Source organism: Dendrobates tinctorius, unplaced genomic scaffold, assembly GCF_039654945.1.
Source record: "Dendrobates tinctorius isolate UK_male_01 unplaced genomic scaffold, ASM3965494v1 ptg000020l, whole genome shotgun sequence".
In the NCBI taxonomy this organism is placed as follows: Eukaryota; Metazoa; Chordata; class Amphibia; order Anura; family Dendrobatidae; genus Dendrobates; species Dendrobates tinctorius.
The window spans coordinates 10,913,473-10,939,648 of record NW_027361688.1 but is presented as its reverse complement, the minus strand read 5'-3'; the positions used below and the strand labels follow the sequence as shown (position 1 = coordinate 10,939,648).

The following is a 26,176-nucleotide window of genomic DNA, read 5'->3' as shown; positions in this document are numbered from 1 at the left end:
ACTCCGGGGTGCCAGTCCAACCCTGGTGGTGGGTTCCAATGAGACGTGTTTGAGATACAAATCAACAAACTTGGAATAGAACTATTTACGACGTGAAAAAAATAAGATTTTTTATCTCCTGAGAATGTTTGACTTGGGACCCAGTACATATTTTTACATTGGGGCCTAGAATATTCAAGTTACGGCTCTAGTTGAACTTGATGGACTTGAGCCCTTTCTTCAGTCGAACTCTGTAATTGCCTAAGCCAAGCGGAGTCGTCGAAGTCAAATCTAACTTCTATCAGACCATGGTGTAATGGCCCCATAGTTTATTGTTAATAATGCTACAAATATTAACCAGGAAACAAAATGTGTAAACCAAATAAATAAATTATGGGCCGTAACCCCTCCAATTTTTATTAATATTAAATTATATTGCTTTTCTCTGTGATAGAGAGGGCTTGCCGCCAGTAACTGTACGAAGGTTGCCAACTATTGTATGGGAGAGTCCTATAGCTAAAGAGGCTGTAGACAAGATGGTAGGGCATTGGGCATCTTAGTAATATGTATGTATACATTACTTGCCAACTTTTTAGCATGGTCATCCAGGAGACAAGTGATTGTACAGCTTTGCAAGTTGCCAAAATTTGTCCATACAGTCACTCCCTCTTTTCAGACAGCCAATTGCACCCCATGAACATGTATTGGGGCCCGCCAGATCTTCAGAAATCTGCTTTCTTACTAGGTTAACGAGTTTGACTGAAGTTTGGGAGGTCTCCCCTTTTTCAATTAATCTCCCAATTGTTCCAGGATGGTTGGAAATTTTGTCTGTACCCAATCCCTTTGGCACGCTGTGGGACAACTCTTGCATGTTCTTCTAGAACATGAGGTACAAAGATGAATACCTCCGAGTCCTAAGTGAGAAGGAGGTCTTACCAGGTTACTCAAGAGGTGTACCAAAGCATAGGTCAAAGGAGGTTTATGTAAGGTATAATGTTTTTGAGGCACTGTATCTGAGTAGATGGCAAAAAGTTCCCCCGTATCATCGGCCAATAAATGTGACTTGTTTACCCTGATCTAGAATACCTTTCTTCCAGCCTCATTATTGTGAAGGTTCATGAGCCGCCGGGCACTCTTTCTTATTTCTCTGGCATCCACAAACTTCCTGGAGAATTCAATGCCATATTTGATGTCGGCAGAACATCCTCCCCATTTCCAGCCTTCTTCCTGATTGTAGTAGCCTTGTTTCTCTCGGTCACAGCCACAGTTACTGAAATTTCCTTGGCTGCAGGCGGAGGTCACAGCATGTGCTACACCAGCGGCAGTGATGGCATAGGTGAAGGCGGCCTCCCTGCTACCTACAGTGACAAAACACAAAAGCTTCATGAACATAAGAAAAAATAACTATGAAAAATAATACAAGATAAGTACTGTCAACCATTCTTCTCAAATTCTGCAAGTTAAATTCAGTTGTCATTGCCTAGGACTGTACACTGTGCATAGTATGTCCATCCTGAATCTAGTAAATATTATCTCACCATCTTTGCACTTGCTGGTGTCACCACATTACCATCAGCTAGTGTACACATACAATGTCTATTTCTGAAGCTAGTAGACATCACCCCACCATATTTACACTCGATGGGGCCATCACGTTATTATCGTCTAGGAGTGTACACATAGGCTGTCCATTTCGGGAGCTAGAAGACACCACCCCCACCGTCTTTGCACTTGCTGCAGCCATTGTCTAGGAGCGTACGCATAGGGTGTAGACCCCATGTCACACTTGCTGGGATCACCACCTTATCATTATCGAGTAGTTTACACATAGGTTGTTAATTTCTGGAGCTTTTAAACACCAGCCCATCTTTACAATTTCACATGTTGGGGCTGCCACCTTATTTTTTAGGAGTTTACTGTCAGTAAAAGGATGGAAACTCTTCATAGTGCTTCCACGGACAGGCTTTTTGCAACTACTCTAACAGGTCCCAGGGGAAACGTGACGTTCATCCTTCAATCCCTATACAGGGGTCTGGACTTGCACAGGGGCACCTGATTTGAGTCAATGGAGTGGCTGCTGGCCAGTGGAGCTGGCTGGCAGAAAATAGTCATAAAGTTGGGTTACAACCAGAAGGTCAAGGTCAGGAACAAAACTGAGAGGCAGCCAGGTGGTTAAAACACAAGCTGTGTTCAAGGGCACGAATAAACAAGCTGCGCAAATTAGAGTTGGGAAGCTGGAAATGAACCTGCATAGGTTAAACCTATAACTGGCAATGAGAAATAGACTGCTGGAAGTTTTAATAGCCTTGCCCAAGGCTCAGAGCATGAAGCTAATAAAATAACAATACAAGTCCCATAACTGCTCCACTGTTAACCTGCATTATCCATTATAAAGGCGTGGCACTGCCTAGCAATAGAAGGAATGAATTTAGTTATGAATGTAAAAGTATCTAATCTTGCAGCTGTTAGAAGCCACTCCACCATCTTTTCAATTGTTGAGGCCATCACCTTATCGTCTTATTGTGTCCATTCTTGGAGCTGATAGGCATCACTCTGCCATCTTTGTACTTACTAGGGCCACCGCATAATCATCTTTTACAAGTGTACATATAAGGTGTCCATTCCTGTAGTTGGTAGGCACCACTCCACCATCCTGGCATTTGCTTGGGCCACCATCATATTGGCTTGAAATCATACATGGTGGCCATTCCTAGAGCTGATAGACACCACCCCACCATCTTTGTTCTAGTTGGGGCCACCAGTTTATCATCATCTACAAGTGTGACAGTACCAGGGTCGGACTGGGGTGCCTAGGGCCCACCAGGGGAATTGACTCTAGGGGCCCACCCCATGGCTACCATAAATGGTTTTATTATGTGTTCATTTTTGGGCCTCTCCCACCAAAACGTGTGCCTTTTAGCAAGCTGTACAGTGTGCAAAAGAGAACGCTCTCAGCCTCCTATATATCATACACACTGTACTCTTGGCATCCTATATCACATACAGACCGCACTCTCGGTCTCCTATAACAGATTCATTCTATAAGAGGCTGAGAGTGTGGTATGTACAGTATATAGGATGCCGATATTGCGGTATGTACGGCATATTGGCCTCGTATATGACATGCAGACTGTCGGCCTCCTATTACGCCCCCTATAAGACATACAGACTGTCAGCCTCCTATTAAGCCTCCTATGAGACATGCAGACTGTTAGTCTCCTATTAGGCCCCATATAAGACATACAGACTATCGGCCTCCTATTAGGCCCCCTATAAGACATACTGAGTGTTGGCCTCCTATTAGGCCCCCTATAAGACATACAGACTATCGGCCTACTATTAGGCCCCCTATAAAACATACTGAGTGTCAGCCTCCTGTTAGGCCCCCTATAAGACATACTGAGTGTTGGCCTCCTATTAGGCCCCCTATAAGACTTACAGACTGTTGGCCTCCTATTAGGCCCCCTACTGTATAAGACATACTGAGTGTCGGCCTCCTATTAGGCCCCCTATAAGACTTACAGACTATTGGCCTCCTATTAGGCCCCCTATAAGACATGCTGAGTGTCGGCCTCCTATTAGGCCCCCTATAAGACATACAGAGTGTTGCCTCTGTACAGACCGCACTCTCTGCCTATGTACGGCATACAGGAGGATGATAGTGCAGTCTGTACGGTCGGTATACTGGCCTCATATGACATATTAGGCCATATAAGAGTGTGGTGTGTTGTGAGTTCATTTTCCCCTTCGTCACTGAGGTCTGGTGAACTCCCTATTCTGGTGAAGGAAGGTAATGAGCCTGATTATCAGGCACCTGAACCTGATGAGGATGACTGGCTGAGTGGAGTCACGGACTGGATATAAGGCTGCCGACGCCCTTCTGCCCTGCGGGTGATTTCTCTGTGGACTTCTAGGACTCCAGTCTGATTCCTGCTCCTCTAAGCTAAGTTTTTCTGCTTTGCCTGTTTGCATTAGTGTTTTGTTTTTGTTTTCCTTGCTTTTCTGGATTCTGCCATTCCCTGCTGGGGTGAGCTGAATCTCCTTTTGCCTGTAGCTCTGTCTTCAGAATATTCCTGAGTACTGACATAGCTTTTTGAAGCCTAGCGTCTTCAGGGCCTTTTTCACTGTCAGTCTGTTGGCTCTTATTTTCATAGGGTTTTTCACGGATTGCAGACAGCAGCCTTCCTGTCCTTTCCTATCTAGCTAGATTGGGCCCCGTCTTTGCTCAGTCTATCTTTCTGCCTGTGTTAGTGTTTTCATCTTGCTTCACTGTCATTATATGTTGGGGGCTGCCTATTGCTTTGGGGTCTGCTCTGGGGCAGTTTAGTTTTCCCCTTTCTTTCTTTAGGCCTAGCTATTTCTCCGGCTGTGATCGAGGGGTCTAGGGCATCGTAGGAACCCCCCACGGCTACTGCTAGTTGTGTTGATAGGTTCAGGGGTCTGCAATCCGATAGCTGCCAACTTCTCTGGTTTTCTGGACTTAGCTAGCATTTCTGTTTTTGCCTCCTACGGTGACTCAATAACAGTGGTGCGTGTGTATCTTATCTAGGAGGCACTGGCAGAGATTGTGAGCTGTGATGCTGCATCATGTCATGTGTATGACCAGGGCCAGATTTGGGATTTGGATGTTTCGCCCCCAGCAGTTTGCCCCCAGCAGTTCGCCCCCGGATGTTTGCCCCCAGCAGTTCGCCCCCGGATATTTCGCCCCCAGCAGTTGGCCCCCGGATGTTTCGCCCCCAGCAGTTCGCCCCTGGATTTTTTGCTCCCAGCAGTTCACCCCCCGGATATTTCGCCCCCAGATTTTAAAATTGGCCTAGGGCCCCACTTTGCTTAAATCTGGCGGTTTTAGGAAGTTTCGTCCCCAGCAGTTCGCCCCCAGCAATTTGCCCCCAGCAATTTGCCCCCAGCAATTTGCCCCCAGCAGTTCGCCCCAGGTACATTTCGCCCCCGCACATTTCGCCCCCAGCAGTTCACCCCCGGATTTTTCGCCCCAGCAGTTCACCCCCGGATGTGTGTACCCTGTTTTGCCATGTTTTGCCTATATTGCGAAATATCCGGGGGCGAACTGCTGGGGCGAAAAATCCAGGGGCGAAACATCCGGGGCGAACTGCTGGGGGGTGAAACACCCAGGGGCAAACTGCTGGGGGCGAAAAATCCGGGGGCGAACTGCTGGGGGCGAAACTTCCTAAAACCGCCAGATTTAGGCAAAGTGGGGCCCTAGGCCAATTTTAAAATGGGGCCTCAAATGCTAACATATTGCACATCACACAGAAGCATTTCGGTTGTAGTTACATGTGCTGAGTTCAGGACGCTGAATCAGTGTGATCGACAATATTGAAGTCGTTCAACACTTGTTTCTCAGCCTCTTTCCAACGTCTGAGAAAGAATGATGGGGACAGAACAATCACTAATGGATTAATCTGTCCCCATACAGTATCATGTTATCAGCAGCACATCTACAGTTTCCATATAATATAATGTCCCCCATATAATATATTCTGCCCCATAGTCCTCCATATAGTATAATACACTCCTCAGTCCTTCATATAGTTTAATACACTTCTCATAGTGCTCCATATAGTATAATAGACCGCCAGTCATCCATGTAGCACAATGCACTTCCCATAGTATAATGCACCCCATTGTTCTTCATATAGTATAATGTATTCCCCATAATCCTCGATACAGTATAATGCAACCCACATATAACATAATGCAGCCTCCCCATAGAGCATAATGCAGCCACCCCACAGAGTATAATGCAGCCCTGCCATACAATATAATGTATCCCCCATAGAATATAATGCAGCCCCCCTCTTATAGTATGATGCAGCCACCCCTTAGAGCATAATGTAGCCACCCCACAGAATACAATGTAACCCCGCATAGAATATAATGCAGCCCCCCTCATATAGTATAATGCAGCCCCTCCATAGAATATATGGCAGCCCCTTATATAGTGTAATGTAGCCCCTTCATAGAATACAATGTAGCCCTCCTCATATAGTATAATGCAGCCCCAATAGAATATAATGTAGCCTCCTCATGAAGTATAATAAAGCCCCCCTACAATATAATCTAGCCCCCATAAAATATAATGCAGCCCCCCGTAGAATACAATGTAGCCTCCTCATATAGTATAATGTAGCCCCTTCATAGAATGATGCGATCACCACCATAGAATATAGTAAAGATAATACAGCCCCCCCATAGAATATAATGTAGCCCCGAATAGAATATAATACAGCCCACCTCCCCATAGAATATAATGTAGCCCCCATATTATATAACACAGCCTCCCCCATAGAATATAATGTATAATGTACCCCCCATGGTATATAACACAGCCTCATAGTATATAACACAGCTCCACATGGTATATAGCACAGCACCATGGCATACAGCACAGCCCCCCATTGGTATACAGCACAGCCCCTCATTGGTATACAGCACAGCGCCATAGTATACAGCACGGCCCACATGGTACACAGCACAGCCCCCCATTGGTATACAGCACGCCCCCCATTGGTATACAGCACAGCCCCCCATTGGTATACAGCACAGCCCCACATGGTATAAAGCACAGCATCACATGGTATGCAGCACATGGTATACAGCACCATGGTATACAGCACAGCCCCACATGATATACAGCACAGGCCTCTTCCTCCTCTGGACCCCTCTTCCCTTCTCTTCCTCCTCCGGACCTCTCTGGCTTCCTCTTACTTCTCCAGACCCCTCTTCCCGCCTCTGGACCCCTCTGGCCTCCTCCGGACCCCTCTTCCCTCCTCCTGACCCCTCTGGCCTCCTCTTCCTCCTCCGGACCCCTCTTCCCTCCTCTTCCTGCTCCAGACCCCTCTGGCCTCCTCTTCCTTCTCTGTACCCCTCTGGCCTCCTCTTCCTCTTTCCTCCTCTTCCTCCTCCAGACCCCTCTGGCCTCCTCTTCCTCCTCTGGACCCCTCTGGCCTCCTCTTCCTCCTCTGGACCCCTCTGGCCTCCTCTTCGTCCTCCGGACCCCTCTGGCCTCCTCCGGACCCCTCTTCCCTCCTCCAGACCCCTCTGGCCTCCTCTTCCTCTTCTGGACCCCTCTGGCCTCCTCTTCCTCCTCCGGACCCCTCTTCCCTCCTCTTCCTCCTCCGGACCCCTCTGGCCTCCTCCAGACCCCTCTGGCCTCCTCCGGACCCCTCTGGCCTCCTCCGGACCCCTCTTCCCTCCTCTGGACCCCTCTGGCCTCCTCCTTCCTCTTCCTCCTCCGGACCCCTCTTCCCTCCTCCTGACCCCTCTGGCCTCCTCTTCCTCCTCCGGACCCCTCTTCCCTCCTCTTCCTGCTCCAGACACCTCTGGCCTCCTCTTCCTCCTCCAGACCCCTCTGGCCTCCTCTGGACCCCTCTGGCCTCCTCTTCCTCTTCCCTCCTCTTCCTCCTCTGGACCCCTCTGGCCTCCTCTTCCTCCTCCGGACCCCTCTGGCCTCCTCTTCCTCCTCCGGACCCATCTGGCCTCCTCCTGACCGCTCTGGCCTCCTCCGGACCCCTCTTCCCTCCTCTGGACCCCTCTGGCCTCCTCCTTCCTCTTCCACCTCCGGACCCCTCTTCCCTCCTCCTGACCCCTCTGGCCTCCTCTTCCTCCTCCGGACCCCTCTTCCCTCCTCTTCCTGCTCCAGACACCTCTGGCCTCCTCTTCCTCCTCCAGACCCCTCTGGCCTCCTCTGGACCCCTCTGGCCTCCTCTTCCTCTTCCCTCCTCTTCCTCCTCTGGACCCCTCTGGCCTCCTCTTCCTCCTCTGGACCCCTCTGGCCTCCTCCGGACCCCTCTTCCCTCCTCTTCCTGCTCCAGACACCTCTGGCCTCCTCTTCCTCCTCCAGACCCCTCTGGCCTCCTCTGGACCCCTCTGGCCTCCTCTTCCACTTCCCTCCTTTTCCTCCTCTGGACCCCTCTGGCCTCCTGCCTCCTCTTCCTCCTCCGGACCCCTCTGGCCTCCTCTTCCTCCTCTGGACCCCTCTGGCCTCCTCTTCCTCCTCTGGACCCCTCTGGCCTCCTCTTCCTCCTCTGGACCCCTCTGGCCTCCTCTTCCTCTTCCATCCTCTTCCTCCTCTGGACCCCTCTGGCCTCCTCTTCCTCCTCTGGACCCCTCTGGCCTCCTCTTCCTCCTCCGGACCCCTCTGGCCTCCTCTTCCTCCTCTGGACCCCTCTGGCCTCCTCTTCCTCCTCTGGACCCCTCTGGCCTCCTCTTCCTCCTCCGACCCCTCTGGCCTCCTCCGGACCCCTCTTCCCTCCTCCTGACCCCTCTGGCCTCCTCTTCCTCCTCCGGACCCCTCTTCCCTCCTCTTCCTGCTCCAGACCCCTCTGGCCTCCTCTTCCTCCTCTGGACCCCTCTGGCCTCCTCTGGCCGCTCCAGACCCCTCTGGCCTCCTCTTCCTCCTCTGGACCCCTCTGGCCTCCTCTTCCTCTTCCCTCCTCTTCCGGACCCCTCTGGCCTCCTCTTCCTCCTCTGGACCCCTCTGGCCTCTTCCTCTTCCCTCCTCTTCCTCCTCCAGACCCCTCTGGCCTCCTCTTCCTCCTCTGGACCCCTCTGGCCTCCTCTGGACCCCTCTTCCTCCTCCGGACCCCTCTGGCCTCCTCTTCCTCCTCCGGACCCCTCTGGCCTCCTCTTTCTCCTCCAGACCCCTCTTTCCTCCTCCGGACCCCTCTGGCCTCTACCCTGGAGACTTTGTTTCCCCTCCTCTCCAGGGACACAGACCACCCGTCACCCACTCACTCTAGACTCTACTCACCGGACCAGAGCAGAGTAGGAGCGGGAGCAGCAGCAGGGAGAGCGGAGCTCGGCGGCGTCCTCTTTTCTCACACGCTGGCTGCTATGCTATTAGTCAGCCAGCTACAGAGCCGGAAAGCAGAGCGCGGGGCGTTTCACCGCCCATCAAGAACAGCGCTGACGTCACGTGGCAAGGTCCTGGGGCTGGGTGAGTCATCAGAGAGACCCAGAGCCAGCAAGGGGGTCGCCCGACGCCGCGTCAGCGCCTCAGACGGGGGTATGCTGGGCCCGCCGCCTCGCACTATTGTATGTGCACGCGCGCGTCCCTTCAAATCATGGGACACGCTTTTAAAGGGCCCACGCACTTAAAGGGGCAGCATTTTTAAAGGGCTCCCAGCGACCCTCGGGGCCCACCGTGCATTTACTCGGTACCTCGCCAGGCCAGACCGAGCCTGGACAGTACATAGGATGACCATTCCTGGACTTAGTGGTCACTATCATATTCCACTATATTGGCACTTGTTATTGCTACCACCTTAGCACCATTTTCAGAAGACACTCACGTTATAACAACTCTATCCAAACAATTCATTTTCATGGTAGTGATTGAAGAGAATCAAGACCAATATGAGGTTCAACCTCAACCAAAGCTATAGCAACTGAAAGGTGTATCTCCACAATATGTTATGGGTTCAAGTCCCACTTTGCTGGGACCGACTTTTACAATCTGACAGGATGAGAAGCAAAACATCTAGGTTCAGATTCCTAAGCGAGAGTATTTACGTACGATGAATATCTGAAATCCTTCTCATTCCTCTATGACTTGAAAGGTACGTAATGTCACTGTCATGCAAGAACATCTGAAAGAGATGAGTCTGTCACTGTCATTTAGTGCACATTCTTCATCTACTCAGACCAACATAAACAGCGCTGTATGTAATGTGTCATACGGGGCCACTAATACATTGTCGTAGAATGCACGGCGGATAAAATGGCACTTGTAGTGTGCACACTGAAAATATTTAAGAAATGTAAGAGAAGTCTTACATAAAAAAAATAAAGCAGACATGGACTAGAATTGACTTTTTTGTAAACGTAAAGAGTTAGTTTCGACCTCCCGTGACATCGAGTTTGAGACAGAATTTGACCTTTAGGTTACTCCTTAGGTTTTGGATTGTCCTAATGTAAAAAGTTATCTAAAGCTCGTGGACCCAAATATAAATTCTTGAAGGGTTTCTTCCACCTGCCCTGGGTTGGTGTGACTCTGTGGTCTTAGAGTAGTCTTTAGTCTCCCAATCCTTGTCCCACCTAACGAGGTGGCAACCATAAACGAAGAAAAAATAGTTGGCTTCTGTCCACGGAACCAATCATTAGAAAGAGTTGGCTTCGCTCCACTGAACCAATCCATTCTATTCTTCAGGGAATACAGAAGCTGCCAAGGCAGGACAGAGTCTTTCTCGACATGGGTGCTTGTCTAACAGGTGGGAACGGCATCTATTAGACATTTTGGAAAGCTCAGTTGATATGACATATCCACAATACTTTACAATTGGGGAAGTAGAAAACAGACCTTTCCGATGTGTCCCCCGATGTCCTAGCATGCCATAGCAATACTCCCCCTATAATACCAAATTACCATGCCATTCCGTTTCCACAAAATATTGCTTATTTAGTAGTACCATACAGTGCTAATTAACAGTATCAATTAATACCACAACCAACAACTACGAGACTAGGAAGGAGATTTTACGACCAGAGAGTCAACACATGTCCCTAAATAAGGCAAAGGTCTATTTTGCCCATATTATAATTATGAAAACTTAATGACTATTAGTCATGAGCGATGTAACAAATCCTTTTGCGTTTAATTTAAAATATTATTTTTGCTCTTGTTTTTAGCATATCCATACTATTGAAAATATACAGTGATTCCTTTTCGTCAGTAGCAATTTTCAGTACCATCCTGCGCCTACCGAATTACCCATGTCAAATCCAAGGAGTGGAAGAAAACCTTTAAACATTTATACATAGAGGCTCAGTTTTCTAATTCATTCGATGGTACGAGCCAAGGTCTGACAGTCGGCTGCTCGTGCCAGGAATTCTGGGTAAAGTCGATGACTGACTGCATGCATTTTTTTCATAGCTTATTATACATTAGTTTCCACGATTCCTCCTCACCACTCCTCATCAAATGTTAAATATAAAAAGATGACTTTGGTATTACAGAAATGTTAAACATGCCCTGGCAGTCTTCAGCCGTTCTCTCGAAAACCCCATTCAGGATTCAAAAGTGGCAAAATCCTGGCTGCAGATGCGAGTACGAATAAAATTCAGAGAAGTCTGTAACCAAAACACACACATATTTGCAACATGACTACACTCAAAAATGTCTACTTATCAAGCATGCCCATATTACAAAAAAAAAAACAGCAACACATTTTCCCTTCGAAAAGTTGGAAACCAAACTAGATAAATGGGGAAAGATATAAAAAAAAATGTGTCCGTAGTTCTACGCGGTATGGAAAGTGGTGGAAAGTCACACTCAGCACAACCCTGAAGCCCCTTTTTTGCCAAAACATTCAGTGTGTCCTCACATGGAGACTTTCTGTTCAACCCAAAAAGATATATACATTGGAAAACTTTGCCCCCATGTGCAAGACTTTTGTCACCAAAAATGTGGAGTATTCAGTACTGTTCCAAAATGATACTAATTATTTATGGATTGGGTATGTAAAAAACTGGTACACTAAATTTTTCAAAAAAGTGCACCAAATGTGGAGTAAAATATTAGTGTACATGTACACCAGGCATGTGTTGGTGTAAGAAGGAAAGAAAACTAATATGCCAAAAATGTTTGCCATTTTTACATACTTGGCACAGTTTTTCGTGGTCCTTCAACCTATACAATCCAAAATTGTGTCGACATGTGAAAGCCACTCCCCTCTTTAATGGTGTAATGGTCCGAGCTGTCCAGTATGTTCCCCAAATTTACATACGCATCTTCTCTTCCTTGGTCCACTTTGTGAACAATCCTAGGAAAAACAGTATTGTAGGCAATAGAGTAAACTGATCAAAAACTAAAATCAAGTCATGGTAACGGGAAGAGGAAGCCTCTTGTATGGCCTATCGAAAGTCATAAAAATCTACAAAAATTCAATCACAGACTCCAAATTCAAATTTTCTTCTCCTAGAAATGGGAATCTTTTTTTTTTTCCCAGAATTCGTCTTCTTAAAATATGATGGAGGAAATGATGACGTTCTAAAAAAAAAAATCCTTAAAGCCATAAAATACTAAATTTTGAATATTTGGTGTATAAGGATTTTGGGCTTTGTGGACCTATGCTTTCTCCAGCTCTCTCAAGAAGGTATCACGATGCCAGGAAGGGTATGACTCCCATTATTTTAGGAGTGTGGACCGGCCTTCCTTTCAACCACATGAGATATTTCAACTGCTTGTAAAAGCTAAAAAACAGCACTAATACATCATGTGCGCCACACACAGCTCAAAAACATTAAGGACCATCAACCACTAAGACCTTTCTTGCATGCTCTAGAGAGCATATCCGAGGGAAGGAGCTTGAAGGTAGAGACCAGGATTGGCTGTTATGATGTCATGTATTGGAAAAGGCTATGGAGCTAATTAGGATCACAGGCACCACTGCTTCTAAGAAGATTTCTTTGAAAGCCACAGATGAGGTGTTGATGTGAGACAACATCCATCACATCAGGATTGAATCTGAAGTCCTGAACTATCCAAGTGCCGTAAACTCTGTCATGCAGAAACATCCATTAACTCTTGAAGACTTTTCTTCCCTGAAGAGATTGCATAATATTGGCACATTAAACTGAGCTATAAAAATGGACATTTTCCTACACTTCTCTTCCGCAAGGGGTGATGTTTAACCCCATTACCATCCCCTTGAATTTTACTCCTGAATTCCTATATGCCAATTTCACTACATCTAAAATACACAAACATGAATGAAACTGTACTGATCTGTATAATTGTTTTAAATAAATCAGTAGTATATGTGAATAAATCTAATTCTGTAATTTAATGTAATGGGAAAGTGGAATTTTTATCACTTTCTAACAGCCTATCATTCGCATTTATGTGTAAATAAAGGGGACAATCTCAGTTATGAAAAGAATACATCTAGATTAAAGCTATAAAAAGAACACTTAAGGAGGGAAAGGAGGGAGGTAGCTGCAATTTCTCCCTTCTGAAATAGCATGAGTAGGAGGGGAGTAGTAGAAAAATTGAGGATATATCTGATTGGCTTGTAGAAAATAACAAAACTGTTTTTTTTCAAACCTATGAACATAAGATACAAAATACCTTAGACCCATCTACATCTTCCTACGATTTCATCATGGAGCAAAATGGCCCATATCTGTGATACAGTTTACAAATTTGTGGGGGCATGAACATTTTTTGGGTTGCAGTAATCAGATGGTCAGAGAACACTGGCCATGAGGGAATGGGAGAGTTGTAGGTTAGGTAATGAATTTTTTGTTCTTATTTTGATTCCTAATAACTACCGGTAAGTGCATTTTTAAGGGGTTGCCTCATTAGGACAACACATGTCTATATGCAGAACATTTTGAACACTTTTATCCCTCTCTGTCCAGAAACGTGTCACAAGAATTAGAATAATGGCTTTGTTAGTTTTCATCCAGATTTGTCAGAAATATAAATAAGAAATATCGAAATTAAATTTTTAAAATTTTGACCGAAGAGTATGGCTCAGTATTACATTTTTTAATTTACTGGCAATTAATTTACTGGCCATAGCGTTTGAACATAGCAGTAGAGACCATGCTCAATTGATATGCTGTACACAGGACCACCCTTTCTTGTGAAAAATGAAGAATTTAGAGAGAGAGAGAGAGAGAATTTTTTGTTTTGTCCGGCACCCAGAAAGAATTTCGGGTTAAATGAGTGTCTGGAGGATCCGCCAGAGAAAAAAACGTTGCAAGCTCCGTTTTCAAATCTTTGAGGATGGTGACGGACAGCAACTTTTGGAGGATCCTCAAAAAAAAAGGATGCAACGGACGGCAATCCGTCACAATCCGCCATTAATGGAAGTCGATGGGGAAAAAAACGCATCCTCAAAAGAAAATTGAGGATCCGTTTTTTTTCAAAACCTGGCGGATTGTGACTGATTGCAAAAAACTGAAGTGTGAAAGAGGCCTTAGTGGTGGTCTCAGTTAGGGAGCATACAGACATCAGAAACTTATTACCTATCCTTTGGAAAGCCGATAAATTTTTATTGTGGGGCAACCTTTTTAAAGGGGTATTCTTATGTTGGAAATGTATAGAATAAGGGTCCGATGCATGAGGGTTCAATAGTTGTAGGTCCCACCTTGGCAAGTGGCTCCGTCTCATCCAACTATGAGTTGACAGATAGGCAAACATGGGCAGCTTTCTTTACTCACTTCCACAGCAAGTCCAAAAATATCCTTATCAGTCAGGACTACAATGAGAGATAACACCTCCATACAACACTGATAACACAGGATCCACCAATCACTACAAGTGATGTCATAGCTGACTCTTCACAGTGATCTTTGCTCGCGCTCATTAGATAATTCAATGCAAAATATAGGATCAGAGTCTGTTCATTTTAGCTATGTACACGTGTTGTTTCCTGAAAGGAAGTTAAGAGTCTAAAAAAAAAACAGTTGTCAGTGTGGGAATTTTAAGATTTCTATGTTTATATTTTTAACACAGATAGAAAAAATGCAAAAAACATAAAAAATAGCATTTAACACAAAAACCTGTTTAGATCACTTTTTGATGTATACCTTTAATTTAAGGTTCTGGGTCCCAAAGCAAAATCAGGGTGTGTAATAAGGGCCATTTATTATACTGGAACCTTATCATATTGGATAAGGACCTATGAACCATCTCAGGATCTGGGTTTAACTGTTTCCACTGCTCCCCCATATATATATATATATATATATATATATATATATATGTACAGTATTCAGACAACTTTAAATTTTTCACTCTTTGTTTCATTGCAGCCATTTGGTGAATTAAAAAAAAAGTTCTTTTTTTTCTCATTACTCTGCACTCCATCTTGACTGAAAAAAAAACAGAAATGTAGAAATTTTTGCAAATTTATTAAAAAAGAAAACCTGAAATATCACATCATCATAAGTATTCACACCCTTTGCTGAGACACTCATATTTAAGTCACACGCTGTCCATTTCTTTGTGAGCCTCCTTGAGATGGTTCTACTCCTTCATTTGACTCCAGTTGTGTTTAATTAAACTGATAGGATTTGATTTGTACAGGCACACACCTGTCTATATAGAGCTCACAGCTCACAGTGCATGTCAGACCAAATGGGAATCATGAGGTCAAAGGAACTGGCCAAGGAGCTCATAGACAGTTGTGGCAAGGCACAGATCTGGCCAAGGTTACAAAAGAATTTCTGCAGTACTCAAGGGTCTTAAGAGCACAGTTGCCTCCATATTCCTTAAATGGAAGAAGTTTGGGAACACCAGAAGTCTTCCTACACCTGGCCGTCCAGCCAGACTGAGCAATCGTAGAAGAAGAGCCTTGGTGAGAAAGGTAAAGAAGAACCCCAAGATCACTGTGGCTGAGCTCCACAGATGCAGTAGGGAGATGGGAGAAAGTTCCACAAAGTCAACTATCACTGCAGCCCTCCACCAATCTGGTCTTTATGTCAGAGTGGCCCGACGGAAGCCTCTCCTCAGTGCAAGACACATGAAAGCCAGCATAGAGTTTGCTAAAAAAAACACATGATGGACTCCCAGCCTATAAAAAATATGATTCTCTGATTTGATGAGACGAAGCTAGAACTTTTTGGTGATAATTCTAAACAGTAAGTGTGGAGAAAGCTAGGCATTGCTCATCACCTGCCCAATACAATCCCAACAGTGAAACATGGTGGTAGCAGCATCATGCTATGGGGGTGTTTTTCAGCTGCAGGGACAGTACGACTGGTGGCATTTGAAGGAAACATGAATGCGGCCAAGTACAGAGATATCCTGGATGAAAACCTCTTCCAGAGTGCTCTGGATCTCAGAAACAAAAGGGAAAGGAAAGGAAAAGGAGAAAAGAAGAAAGGGAAAAAAATAATTACAATTTTTATTTTTTTTGTAAGGAACTACACAATTTTCCTTCATGTGTTGTTTAATTTTCTAATGGCATGAATTTCAGGAGCGATCTTTCAATGACATCTGAGCGCCTATAAGCTATTCTTTACTGGCAGTAACTTCAGATTGATCTTTATTACATTTATTCACTGCCTGCATTTATTTATATTATTGCAAGGAACCATCCGTTTGTGCGCTTATAAGCCATTTTTCAGTGGTAGTAATTTCAGAGCAAGTCAATTATACTTATTTACTGGTTATATTCATTTACATTATCGCAAGGAATTTTCCTTTATGTGTAGCCAAATCCCCTAATTGCATTAAATTTAAGAATGATATGTTTAATATTTATTAATGACATTTGTGTGTCTATAATCTATTTCTTTTTTTTTTCTTGGGAACTGCAATTCTGGAGCGGTTTTCATTGTTGCAAGGAACCACACATTCTTTCCTTCATGTGTTGCCACGTTCTGTAATTAATTGCAAGTCTTCTGATTGGTTTGTAACCTGTATATATTTTTCTATGTATTCTGTTTTTACTTACCTATGACCAGAAGCGCGTCAGGTGTTTTTTACATTTTAGTATGGCATATTAGCCTAATAAAGTTTTTTCATTTATGCCGTTGTGCCGAAAGAATTTTCTTCTATCTGCTGTGCTCACCAGCGAATTCGTGCACCCACCTGTGGATCAATGAACTCAGCCCAAAGTGGTTTTCATTTTGGATGCGATGCAAGCTCCCAGTCCTCCCTCTCCTTCCAACAAGACAATGACCCTAAGCACACAGCTAAAATAACAAAGGAGTGGCTTCAGAACATCTCTGTGACCATTCTTGACTGGCCCAGCCAGAGCCCTGACCTAAACCCAATTGAGCATCTCTGGAGAGACCTGAAAACGGCTGTCCACCAACGTTCACCATCCAACCTGATGGAACCGGAGAGGATCTGCAAGGAAGAATGGCAGAGGATCCCAAATCCAGGGGTGAAAAACTTGTTGCATCATTCCCAAGAAGACTCATGGCTGTACTAGCTCAAAAGATGCTTCTACTCAATACTGAGCAAAGGGTCTGAATACTTATGACCATGTGATATTTCAGTTTATATTTTTTATGGAATTTGCAAAAAAAAATGTTCTACATTTCTGCTTTTTTTCAGTCAAGAAGGGGTGCAGAGTGTAGATTAATGAGAAAAAATTAACTTTTTTGAATTTGCCAAATGGCTGCAATGAAGCAAAGAGTGAAAAATGTAAAGAGGTCTGAATACTTTCTGCACCCACTGTATATACACCCTAGTCTTCTCAGCACTGGGGAGTGGACATGACACGATCGAGTTGTGGAAAATCCCATCTTCATGCGTTAATAATAAAGTTTAGCTGAGTAGTGATCACACACACAAAGCTATTATACCTTTAAGAAAACTTCGGGGTTTTTTTGCTAATAGCTATCTTAGTTGTGTTTCTACTGATCTGTCAAGAATCAGCAACTATACAAAAAATCATCAAGGTGAAAAAAAAAATGGAGCAGATCGAGGTTTACTTGATAATAATAGTGATCTTTATTTATATAGCGCCAACATATTCCGCAGCGCTTTACAGTTTAACAGTTTCAAAACACAAGTCATAAGTAGCAACGTTAACAATACAATAATTAAAGCAAAATAAGCCGCCCCTGCTCGTGAGAGCTTACAATCTACAATGAGGTGAGGGAGATACAAAGTACAGGGGTGTACTTACAATTGTGTATTTACAATGAAGGTCCAGCCATCTTTAGGGAGTGAGGGATGGTTGGAGATAGTGAATGGGCTACACACGCACACTTACACATAGAATGACTTTGATTAGTGAACGTGATAGGCCGCTCTGAACAAATGTGTTTTGAGGGAGCGCCTAAAACTATGCAAATTGTGGTTAGTCCTAATTTCTTGGGGTAGAGCATTCCAGAGGATAGGAGCAGCACGGGAGAAGTCTTGGAGTCGGGGGTACGGATTAGTGCAGAGGTTAGTCGAAAGTCGTTTGCAGAGCGCAGCGATCGGCTAGGCAGATAGACAGAAAGGAGGGAGGAGATGTAGGGGGTGCCGCACTGTGGAGAGCTTTGTGGGTGTCAGGATTCGTACCGGGGTCTAGTCTGTGTTCCACAGCAAGTCTCGCTGCCTTACTGGTTGTGCCACACAACCAGTCTTAATATACAGTTTCTGATCAACTAGTTCTTTTTCGTTCTTCCTCCGTTCTGGTGATTGGCTGCTTCACTGTTTCCTGTGCTTATGTCCCGCCCTTTTCCTATTTAGCACTCCACAGGGCTTTCACTCCTTGCCGGTGATTCTTCTGTGGTACGGATTCCTGTCTCCCTACAGCGCTGTCCGGTACAACCTCTGACAGCTTCCCGGTCTCTCTTTCGTTGAGTACCTCTGGGACTCCAGCTTTCCGCTTTTGTCGTTGCTGAAAGCTTAGTATTTTTGTGTTAGTTTTGGGGTTTCGTGGTTTTCCCCTTCAGGTTCATTCACTCTTTAGTTTCACACTAGTAGTCCTCCTTGCTGCTGCTTGTCTCTCTTAGGTTGTCCTGCACTCATTCCACCCTCGGTTTACCCTCACTGTAGCTCCCTGCACTTACGCCGAGGTAGGGACCGCCGCCCAGTTGTCGCCCACCGGCTAGGGTGGGACCGGCAAGTAGGTAGGGACAGTGGGGGGTGGAGCTCAGTGGCACCTTCTTCCCCCGCCGTGTGGTGGAATCATAACAGAATCACCGGCCGTCCCTATGGACGCTATGACCTCTTTAGTCAAACAAATGCAGGGTCTTACTCAGCTGGTGCAAGATCTTGCTGCACAGGTCCAGCGTCAGGAGCAAATTCAAGCAGCTGCCGTTGCTGGGACAACTAATTCTGAGCCTAGAGTTAACTTACCCGAGCCATTTTTCGGAGATAGAAGCCAATTTGCTTCTTTTAGAGAAAATTGTAAATTATATTTTCAATTACGACCTATTTCTTCGGGCCCCCCAGCTCAAAGAGTCCGTATCATAATCTCTCGCTTACGGGAGGGACCCCAAGAGTGGGCCTTCTCTCTGCCGCCAGATTCAAATCTCCGTGATTCAGTAGACAACTTCTTTCAAGCCTTGGGGAATATTTATGATGAGCCTGACCAAGTCGCTCTGGCCGAGGCAAACCTTACCTCCCTGACCCAGGGTGATCAGGAGGTAGAGGTTTATTGCACCCAGTTTCGTAGATGGAGCTTAGCTACCCTTTGGAATGATCCCGCCCTTCGGAATCAATTTCAGCGGGGCCTTTCACCAGCCCTAAAGGATGAATTGGTACACTACACCCTGCCCCAGTCTCTGGAGGAGCTGATGGCTTTAATGGTCAGAATAGATCGCAGGTTAAGGGCGAGGAGATTGGAGCAGGCAGCAGCGCAAGTTTCCGTTTTCTCTAGGGTCACTCCGGCTGTTCCGAATCTGCCAGCTGCCGAACCTATGGAATTGGGAGCCATGCAAGCTACCACAGATCCTAGTCCTCGCCGTCCACGCCACGCACTTGGAACCTGTTTTTACTGCGGAGATCCTCGGCACTGGATAAAGGATTGCCCGCGGCGCCCTGGCACTCCACAGGAATCTTCTCGGAATACACCACCTAGGCCTGTGGGTGGACAGGTAATTCCTTTAAGTTCTAAGAGACTCTTAGTGCCAATTTCTATTGCTTTCACCTCCTCTAAGGGAGAAGGAGTTGCCATGATTGATTCAGGGGCTACTGCTAATTTTATGTGTTATGAGTTTGCTGTCTCATTGGGTATTTCTTTAATTCCACTTGCTCACCCCACTAAATTAGTTGGTATTGATAACACCCCACTAGCAAAGGGGGAGATTAGTCTCTGTACTCCATTGCTATCATTTCAGGTTGGTGTACTGCATGTGGAACAGCTGTCATTTTTGGTTATGCATGACCTCCCAACTAGTGTCATATTGGGGCTTCCATGGCTCCAGCTCCATAACCCCAACATTAACTGGGTTTCTGGTGAATTGGAGAAGTGGGGTGCAGATTGTTCACAGAAATGCTTGTTAACACACGTTTGTGGTATCATCTCCGTACAAGCTTCTCTTCAGAATCTTTTGGGCCAATTCGCAGATGTCTTTTCTATGAAGGAGTCTGAGCAGTTGCCACCTCATCGCTCCTATGACTGTACTATCAATTTGGTTCCCAATTGTAAATTCCCTAAGGGACGCCTATATAATTTATCACCTCCTGAAAGAGAAGCTTTACGTGAATATGTACAAGAGGCTCTAAGAAAGGGGCATATCCGTCCGTCCACCTCACCCCTGGCCGCAGGTTTCTTTTTTGTCAGTAAAAAGGATGGAGGACTTAGGCCGTGTGTAGACTACCGAGGTCTTAATGAAATAACTGTCCGTAACCAATATCCACTACCGTTGATTCCGGACCTGTTTAACCAGGTTCAGGGGGCTCGATGGTTCTCGAAGTTGGACCTGAGGGGGGCGTATAATCTCATTCGTGTAAAGGCTGGCGACGAGTGGAAGACCGCCTTCAATACCCCCGAGGGCCACTTCGAGTGTCTAGTTATGCCCTTTGGGCTGTGCAATGCTCCGGCGATTTTTCAAAATTTCACTAATGATATTTTCCAACATGCTATTGGCCGCTATGTAATTGTCTATCTGGATGATATTTTAGTGTTCTCTCCTGACTGGGACTCACATTTAAATCATGTAAGGGATGTTCTCCAGGTACTCCGCAATAACCAACTTTTCGCCAAGCAAGAAAAGTGTATTTTCGGGGTCCAAAGTCTATCTTTTTTGGGTCATATTTTGACACCCCAGGCCATCACTATGGAGCCGGAGAAGGTAGAAGCGGTTCTTAATTGGGCTCGTCCTGCATCTTTGAAAGCTCTTCAAAGATTTCTGGGGTTTGCCAATTTTTACCGCAAGTTTATAAAAAACTTCTCCATTGTGGTGAAACCTCTCACAGATCTTACTGTGAAAGGTTCCGACTTGGTAAACTGGAGTAAAGATGCAGTGGACGCCTTCACGTTTCTTAAGGAGAGCTTTGCCACTGCTCCTGTTCTTACCCAGCCCGATCAGGAGAGACCCTTTGTTGTTGAGGTTGACGCCTCGGAGGCAGGGGTGGGGGCAGTACTTTCACAGGGGACTTCGTCTTTGACTCATTTGAAACCCTGTGCGTTCTTCTCAAAGAAGTTTTCCCCAGCTAAAAAAATTATGATATTGGGAATAGGGAACTGCTCGCTATAAAATTGGCCTTTGAGGAATGGCGACATTTCCTGGAGGGGGCCAAACATCCTGTTACTGTCCTCACCGACCATAAAAATCTTGAATATCTCAAAACGGCCAAACGGCTTAATCCAAGACAGGCAAGGTGGGCGTTGTTCTTTTCACGTTTTAATTTTGTGATTTCTTTCAGACCCGGCTGCAAAAACGCCAGAGCAGACGCGCTTTCTAGAAGCTTCTTGCCTGAACAACCGTCAAACATCCCACCTGTTCCCATTTTACCTGATAAAGTATTTTTGGCTGCTAATTCCTCTGATTTGTTTGCTGAAGTTAAGCAATTTCAACATTTGTCTCCGTCTGGCTCTCCTGATAATAAATGGTTCGTTCCCTGTCATTTGCGTTTGAGACTGCTGAATGAACACCACAACTCTCCTCTTTCAGGTCACCCTGGTATCTCTGGTACTATGGAGTCAATCTCAAGAAATTTTTGGTGGCCGACCTTACGCCGGGATGCCACTGCCTATGTCAAGGCGTGTGACATTTGTGCCCGGTCTAAGGTTAACCGCTCACGGCCTTTGGGTGAACTATGTCCTCTACCTGTTCCCTCGAAGCCATGGACCCATCTTTCCATGGACTTTGTTACTGATTTACCTTCCTCCCTGGGAATGACTACCTTGTGGGTTGTGGTGGATCGCTTTAGTAAGATGGCGCACTTTATTCCTTTACCCAAATTGCCATCCGCCAAGCAATTGGTCCCCTTGTTTCTAAATCATGTGGTGCGGCTGCATGGAATTCCTTCTAATATTGTGTCGGATAGGGGTACCCAATTTGTCTCCAAATTCTGGAGAGCTTTCTGTAGTAAAATTGGCGTTTCCCTTGCTTTCTCATCGGCCTTTCACCCGGAGACCAATGGGCAGACAGAACGGGCCAATCAAGCCCTTGAACAATTCTTACGTTGCTATGTGGCTGATAAGCAAGAGACCTGGGCATCTTTTATTGCCCTGGCAGAGTTTGCCATAAATAATAAGGTGAACTCTTCCACAGGGATATCTCCCTTCTTCTGCAACATGGGATTTCACCCTAAATCCAGCTCTTTCTCTGAGGACCCCTCGGACAATCCTGAGGTAGAGATTGTTTCCTCTGATCTGCGGTCAGTTTGGGAGCAAGTCCAAAGCAGCATCAAAAAGGCTCATGAGTCACAATGCCACTTCGCTAATATGAAAAGGAGGAGAAGTCCTTCCTTTGAAGTTGGGCAGAAAGTGTGACTTTCTACTAAAAATCTGAAACTAAGAGTCCCCTCTGGTAAACTGGCTCCCCGGTACATTGGTCCTTTTAAAATATCTCAGATAATCAACTCTGTTTCTGTCAAATTGGATCTCCCCCAGGCTATGAGAGTGCATAAGGTTTTCCATGTCTCTCTCCTAAAACCTTATGTACCTCCAGTTTGTCCGGCTGACACACCTCCTGCTCCTGTTGTTGTACTTGGTCACCCCGAGTTTGAGGTAAGAAAGATCTTGGATTCCAGGAAAGTTCGTGGGGTCCTGCAGTACCTGGTGGACTGGAAGGGGTATGGCCCTGAGGAGAGGTCGTGGGTGTCTCATTCTGAGGTTCATGCTCCCAGGTTATGTAAGAGGTTCCATATCAATTTTCCTGAGAAGCCTTCCCTGTGTGAGGGTCCAGGGGCCCCTCATAAAGGAGGGGGTAATGTCAGGATTCGTACCGGGGTCTAGTCTGTGTTCCACAGCAAGTCTCGCTGCCTTACTGGTTGTGCCACACAACCAGTCTTAATATACAGTTTCTGATCAACTAGTTCTTTTTCGTTCTTCCTCCGTTCTGGTGATTGGCTGCTTCACTGTTTCCTGTGCTTATGTCCCGCCCTTTTCCTATTTAGCACTCCACAGGGCTTTCACTCCTTGCCGGTGATTCTTCTGTGGTACGGATTCCTGTCTCCCTACAGTGCTGTCCGGTACAACCTCTGACAGCTTCCCGGTCTCTTTCGTTGAGTACCTCTGGGACTCCAGCTTTCCGCTTTTGTCGTTGCTGAAAGCTTAGTATTTTTGTGTTAGTTTTGGGGTTTCGTGGTTTTCCCCTTCAGGTTCATTCACTCTTTAGTTTCACACTAGTAGTCCTCCTTGCTGCTGCTTGTCTCTCTTAGGTTGTCCTGCACTCATTCCACCCTCGGTTTACCCTCACTGTAGCTCCCTGCACTTACGCCGAGGTAGGGACCGCCGCCCAGTTGTCGCCCACCGGCTAGGGTGGGACCGGCAAGTAGGTAGGGACAGTGGGGGGTGGAGCTCAGTGGCACCTTCTTCCCCCGCCGTGTGGTGGAATCATAACAGTGGGTGAGAACAAGTACTTTGAATTGGATCCTATAATGAATGGGCAGCCAGTGTAATGACTGAGGAAGAGCGGACACGTCCGTGTACCGATTAGCCAGATGGACGACCTTGGCTGCTGCATTAAGTATGGACTGGAAAGGGGATAGTCGAGGGACGGGGAGGCCAATTAATAGAGCGTTGCAGTAATCCAGGCGGGAGTGGATCAATGCTACAGTGAGGGTTTTTGTGGTTTCCATGGTGAGAAAAGGGCGGATTCTAGAGATGTTCTTTAGGTGTAAGCGGCAAGAATGGGCAAGAGATTGTATATGGGATGTGAAGGAGAGATTGGTGTCAAACATAACACCCAGACAGAGCGCCTGCTGCCGGGGTGTTATTGTGGTACCACCCACGGAGAGGGAAATGTCAGATTTAGGGAGGTTAGTAGACAGAGGGAGCAGAAAAAGTACAGTTTTGGAGAGGTTGAGTTTCAGATAGAGAGTGGACATGATATTAGAGACTGCAGCCAGACAGTCACTGACGTTCTGTAGTACAGCGGGGGTAAGGTTGGGGGAAGACGTATATAGTTGTGTGTCATCAGCATAAAGATGGTACCGAAAGCCAAATCTGCTGATGGTCTGTCCAACTGGGGCTGTGTAGAGGGAGAAGAGAATGGGGCCAAAGACTGAGCCCTGAGGTACCCCGGCAGCAAGAGGAAGAGGAGATGACGTGGAGCCAGAGAACAAAACACTGAAGGAGCGGTCAGAGAGATAGGAAGAGAACCAGGAGAGAGCAGTGTCCTTAATGCCTTGTGACTGGAGCCTAGAGAGTAGGAGATGGTCGTCAACAGTATCGAAAGCTGCAGATAGGTCAAGAAGAATTAGCAGAGAGTGGTCACCATTACGTTTTGCTGTCAGAAGGTCATTGGCCACTTTGATGAGTGCAGTTTCGGTCGAATGTAGGGGGCGGAAGCCGGACTGTGAAGGGTCTAGGAGGGAGTGAGTGGAGAGGTAACGGGTAGGGCGGGAGTAAACTAGGCGCTCCAGAAGTTTAGAGATGAAGGAGAGACTGGAGACTGGTATGTAGTTGTTTGTGCAGGATGGGTCGAGAGCGGGTTTCTTTACTAATGGAGTAACGATGGCGTGTTTGAAGGAGGATGGGAAAATGCCCGAGGAGAGGGAGAGATTAAAGATTGTAGTTAGGTGGGTTGTGACGACTGGAGAGAGAGAGACTGGAGGAGATGTGAGGGAATGAGGTTGGTAGTGCATGTAGTCGGACGAGAGGAAGAGAGGAGTCTGGAGACTTCTTCTGTGATGGGATCAAATGCAGAAAGTTAACCAGGGGAGATGCAGGAAGGGATGGGAGTCACAGCACTTCTTGGTTGGGAGCAGATTTCCTGACAGATATTATCTATTTTTTCTGTAAAGTGGGAGGCCAGGTCATCAGCACAAATGTCTGTGATAGGGGCTTGTGCTTTTGGCCTGAGGAGGGAGTGAAAAGTGTCAAAAAGTTTCTTAGGGTTGTTGGCTAGTGAGGAGATCAGGGTGGTGAAGTAGGTCTGTTTGGCGAGGTGAAGGGCAGCGTTATAGGCTCTTAACATAAATTTGAAGTGGATGAAGTCTTCTGGTGTGCGGGTTTTTCTCCATAGGCGTTCAGCCCTCCTAGAGCATCGCTGGAGAAGTTGAGTTTGCAATGTGAGCCAGGGCTGTTTTACTCTGTGCTTGGAGGTTCTGAGGGTGAGGGGAGCTACTTGGTCAAGGGTGCTTCTAAGAGTGTCATTGTAGTGATGAACAGCCAGATTAGGACAGGAAAAAGAGGAGATTGGGGACAGTGATGAGTGTAGGGAATCTGAAAGTGTCTGAGGGTTAATGGCTTCTAGATTTCTGACTGTGTGGTAGGTAGAAGTGAGCTGGGGTGGGCGAGGATTTGTGAGCGTGAAGGAGAGAATGTTGTGGTTAGAGAGTGGAAGCGGTGAGTTATTTAGGTGGGAGATTGAACAGAGCCGGCCGAAGACCAGATCAAGGGTGTTACCGTCCTTGTGTGTCTCAGAGGTTGAAAGCTGCGAGAGGCCTAGAGAGGTGGTTAGTGATAGAAGCTGGGATGCAGATGTGGAAGTAGGGCTGTTAATGGGGATGTTGAAGTCTCCCAGGATAAGGGTTGGAATTTCTGAGGACATGAAGTGCAGCAGCCAGGCTAAAAAGTGGTCAAGGAAGTGGGTGGGTGAGCCTGGGGGCCGGTATATGACCGCTACTCTGAGGGAGAGGGGACGGAAGAGCCTGATGGTGTGGACCTCAAAAGAAGGGAATAAGAGTGATGGAACTGGGGGGATGACCTGGAAAGTGCATTGTGGGGACAGGAGTATGGCGACTCCACCACCATGTCTGTTTGTGGGTCTCGGGAAGAGTTTTGAGCAATATTTTTTCATGCAACTTCATCCTTTTTAAGGCTTAAAGGGGTTGTCCGCATTTAGAAAATTTTCAATTGTTTAAAAAAAAACAAAACAAACCACGCTTTATTCACCGACCTCATGTCCACCAGTCTTTTCAGCTATTCCTGGCATCCGGTATTGGGCGCGCCACTGACAGCACATCGACAGACAAACCGTGAGCTCTGTGGCTCTGCTCGTGTAGATGGAACGTCCCACTCAGACCCATTGAGCTTACTGACTGGCTGCAGCGCTGTCAACGTGACATCAGTGCTGCAGCCAATACTAGACACCAAGAGCAGCAGTGAAGACTGAACGGCATTTTTCTATAACATACTTCACCCGCGAACCAAAATTTTGT

The 26,176-nt window shown here is 46.2% G+C and overlaps 1 protein-coding gene across 2 annotated transcripts in view; it reads right to left on the bottom strand.

Moving 5' to 3' along the window:
* Positions 1–26,176, bottom strand: part of WNT7B (Wnt family member 7B) — a 145,499-nt gene that overhangs the window by 8,860 nt on the left and 110,463 nt on the right. For both annotated transcript variants that reach the window (XM_073567658.1, XM_073567657.1), the window contains exon 3: positions 1,066–1,337. In XM_073567658.1, the coding sequence (XP_073423759.1) occupies positions 1,066–1,337 (272 nt within the window). The remainder of the gene's footprint in view (positions 1–1,065; positions 1,338–26,176) is intronic.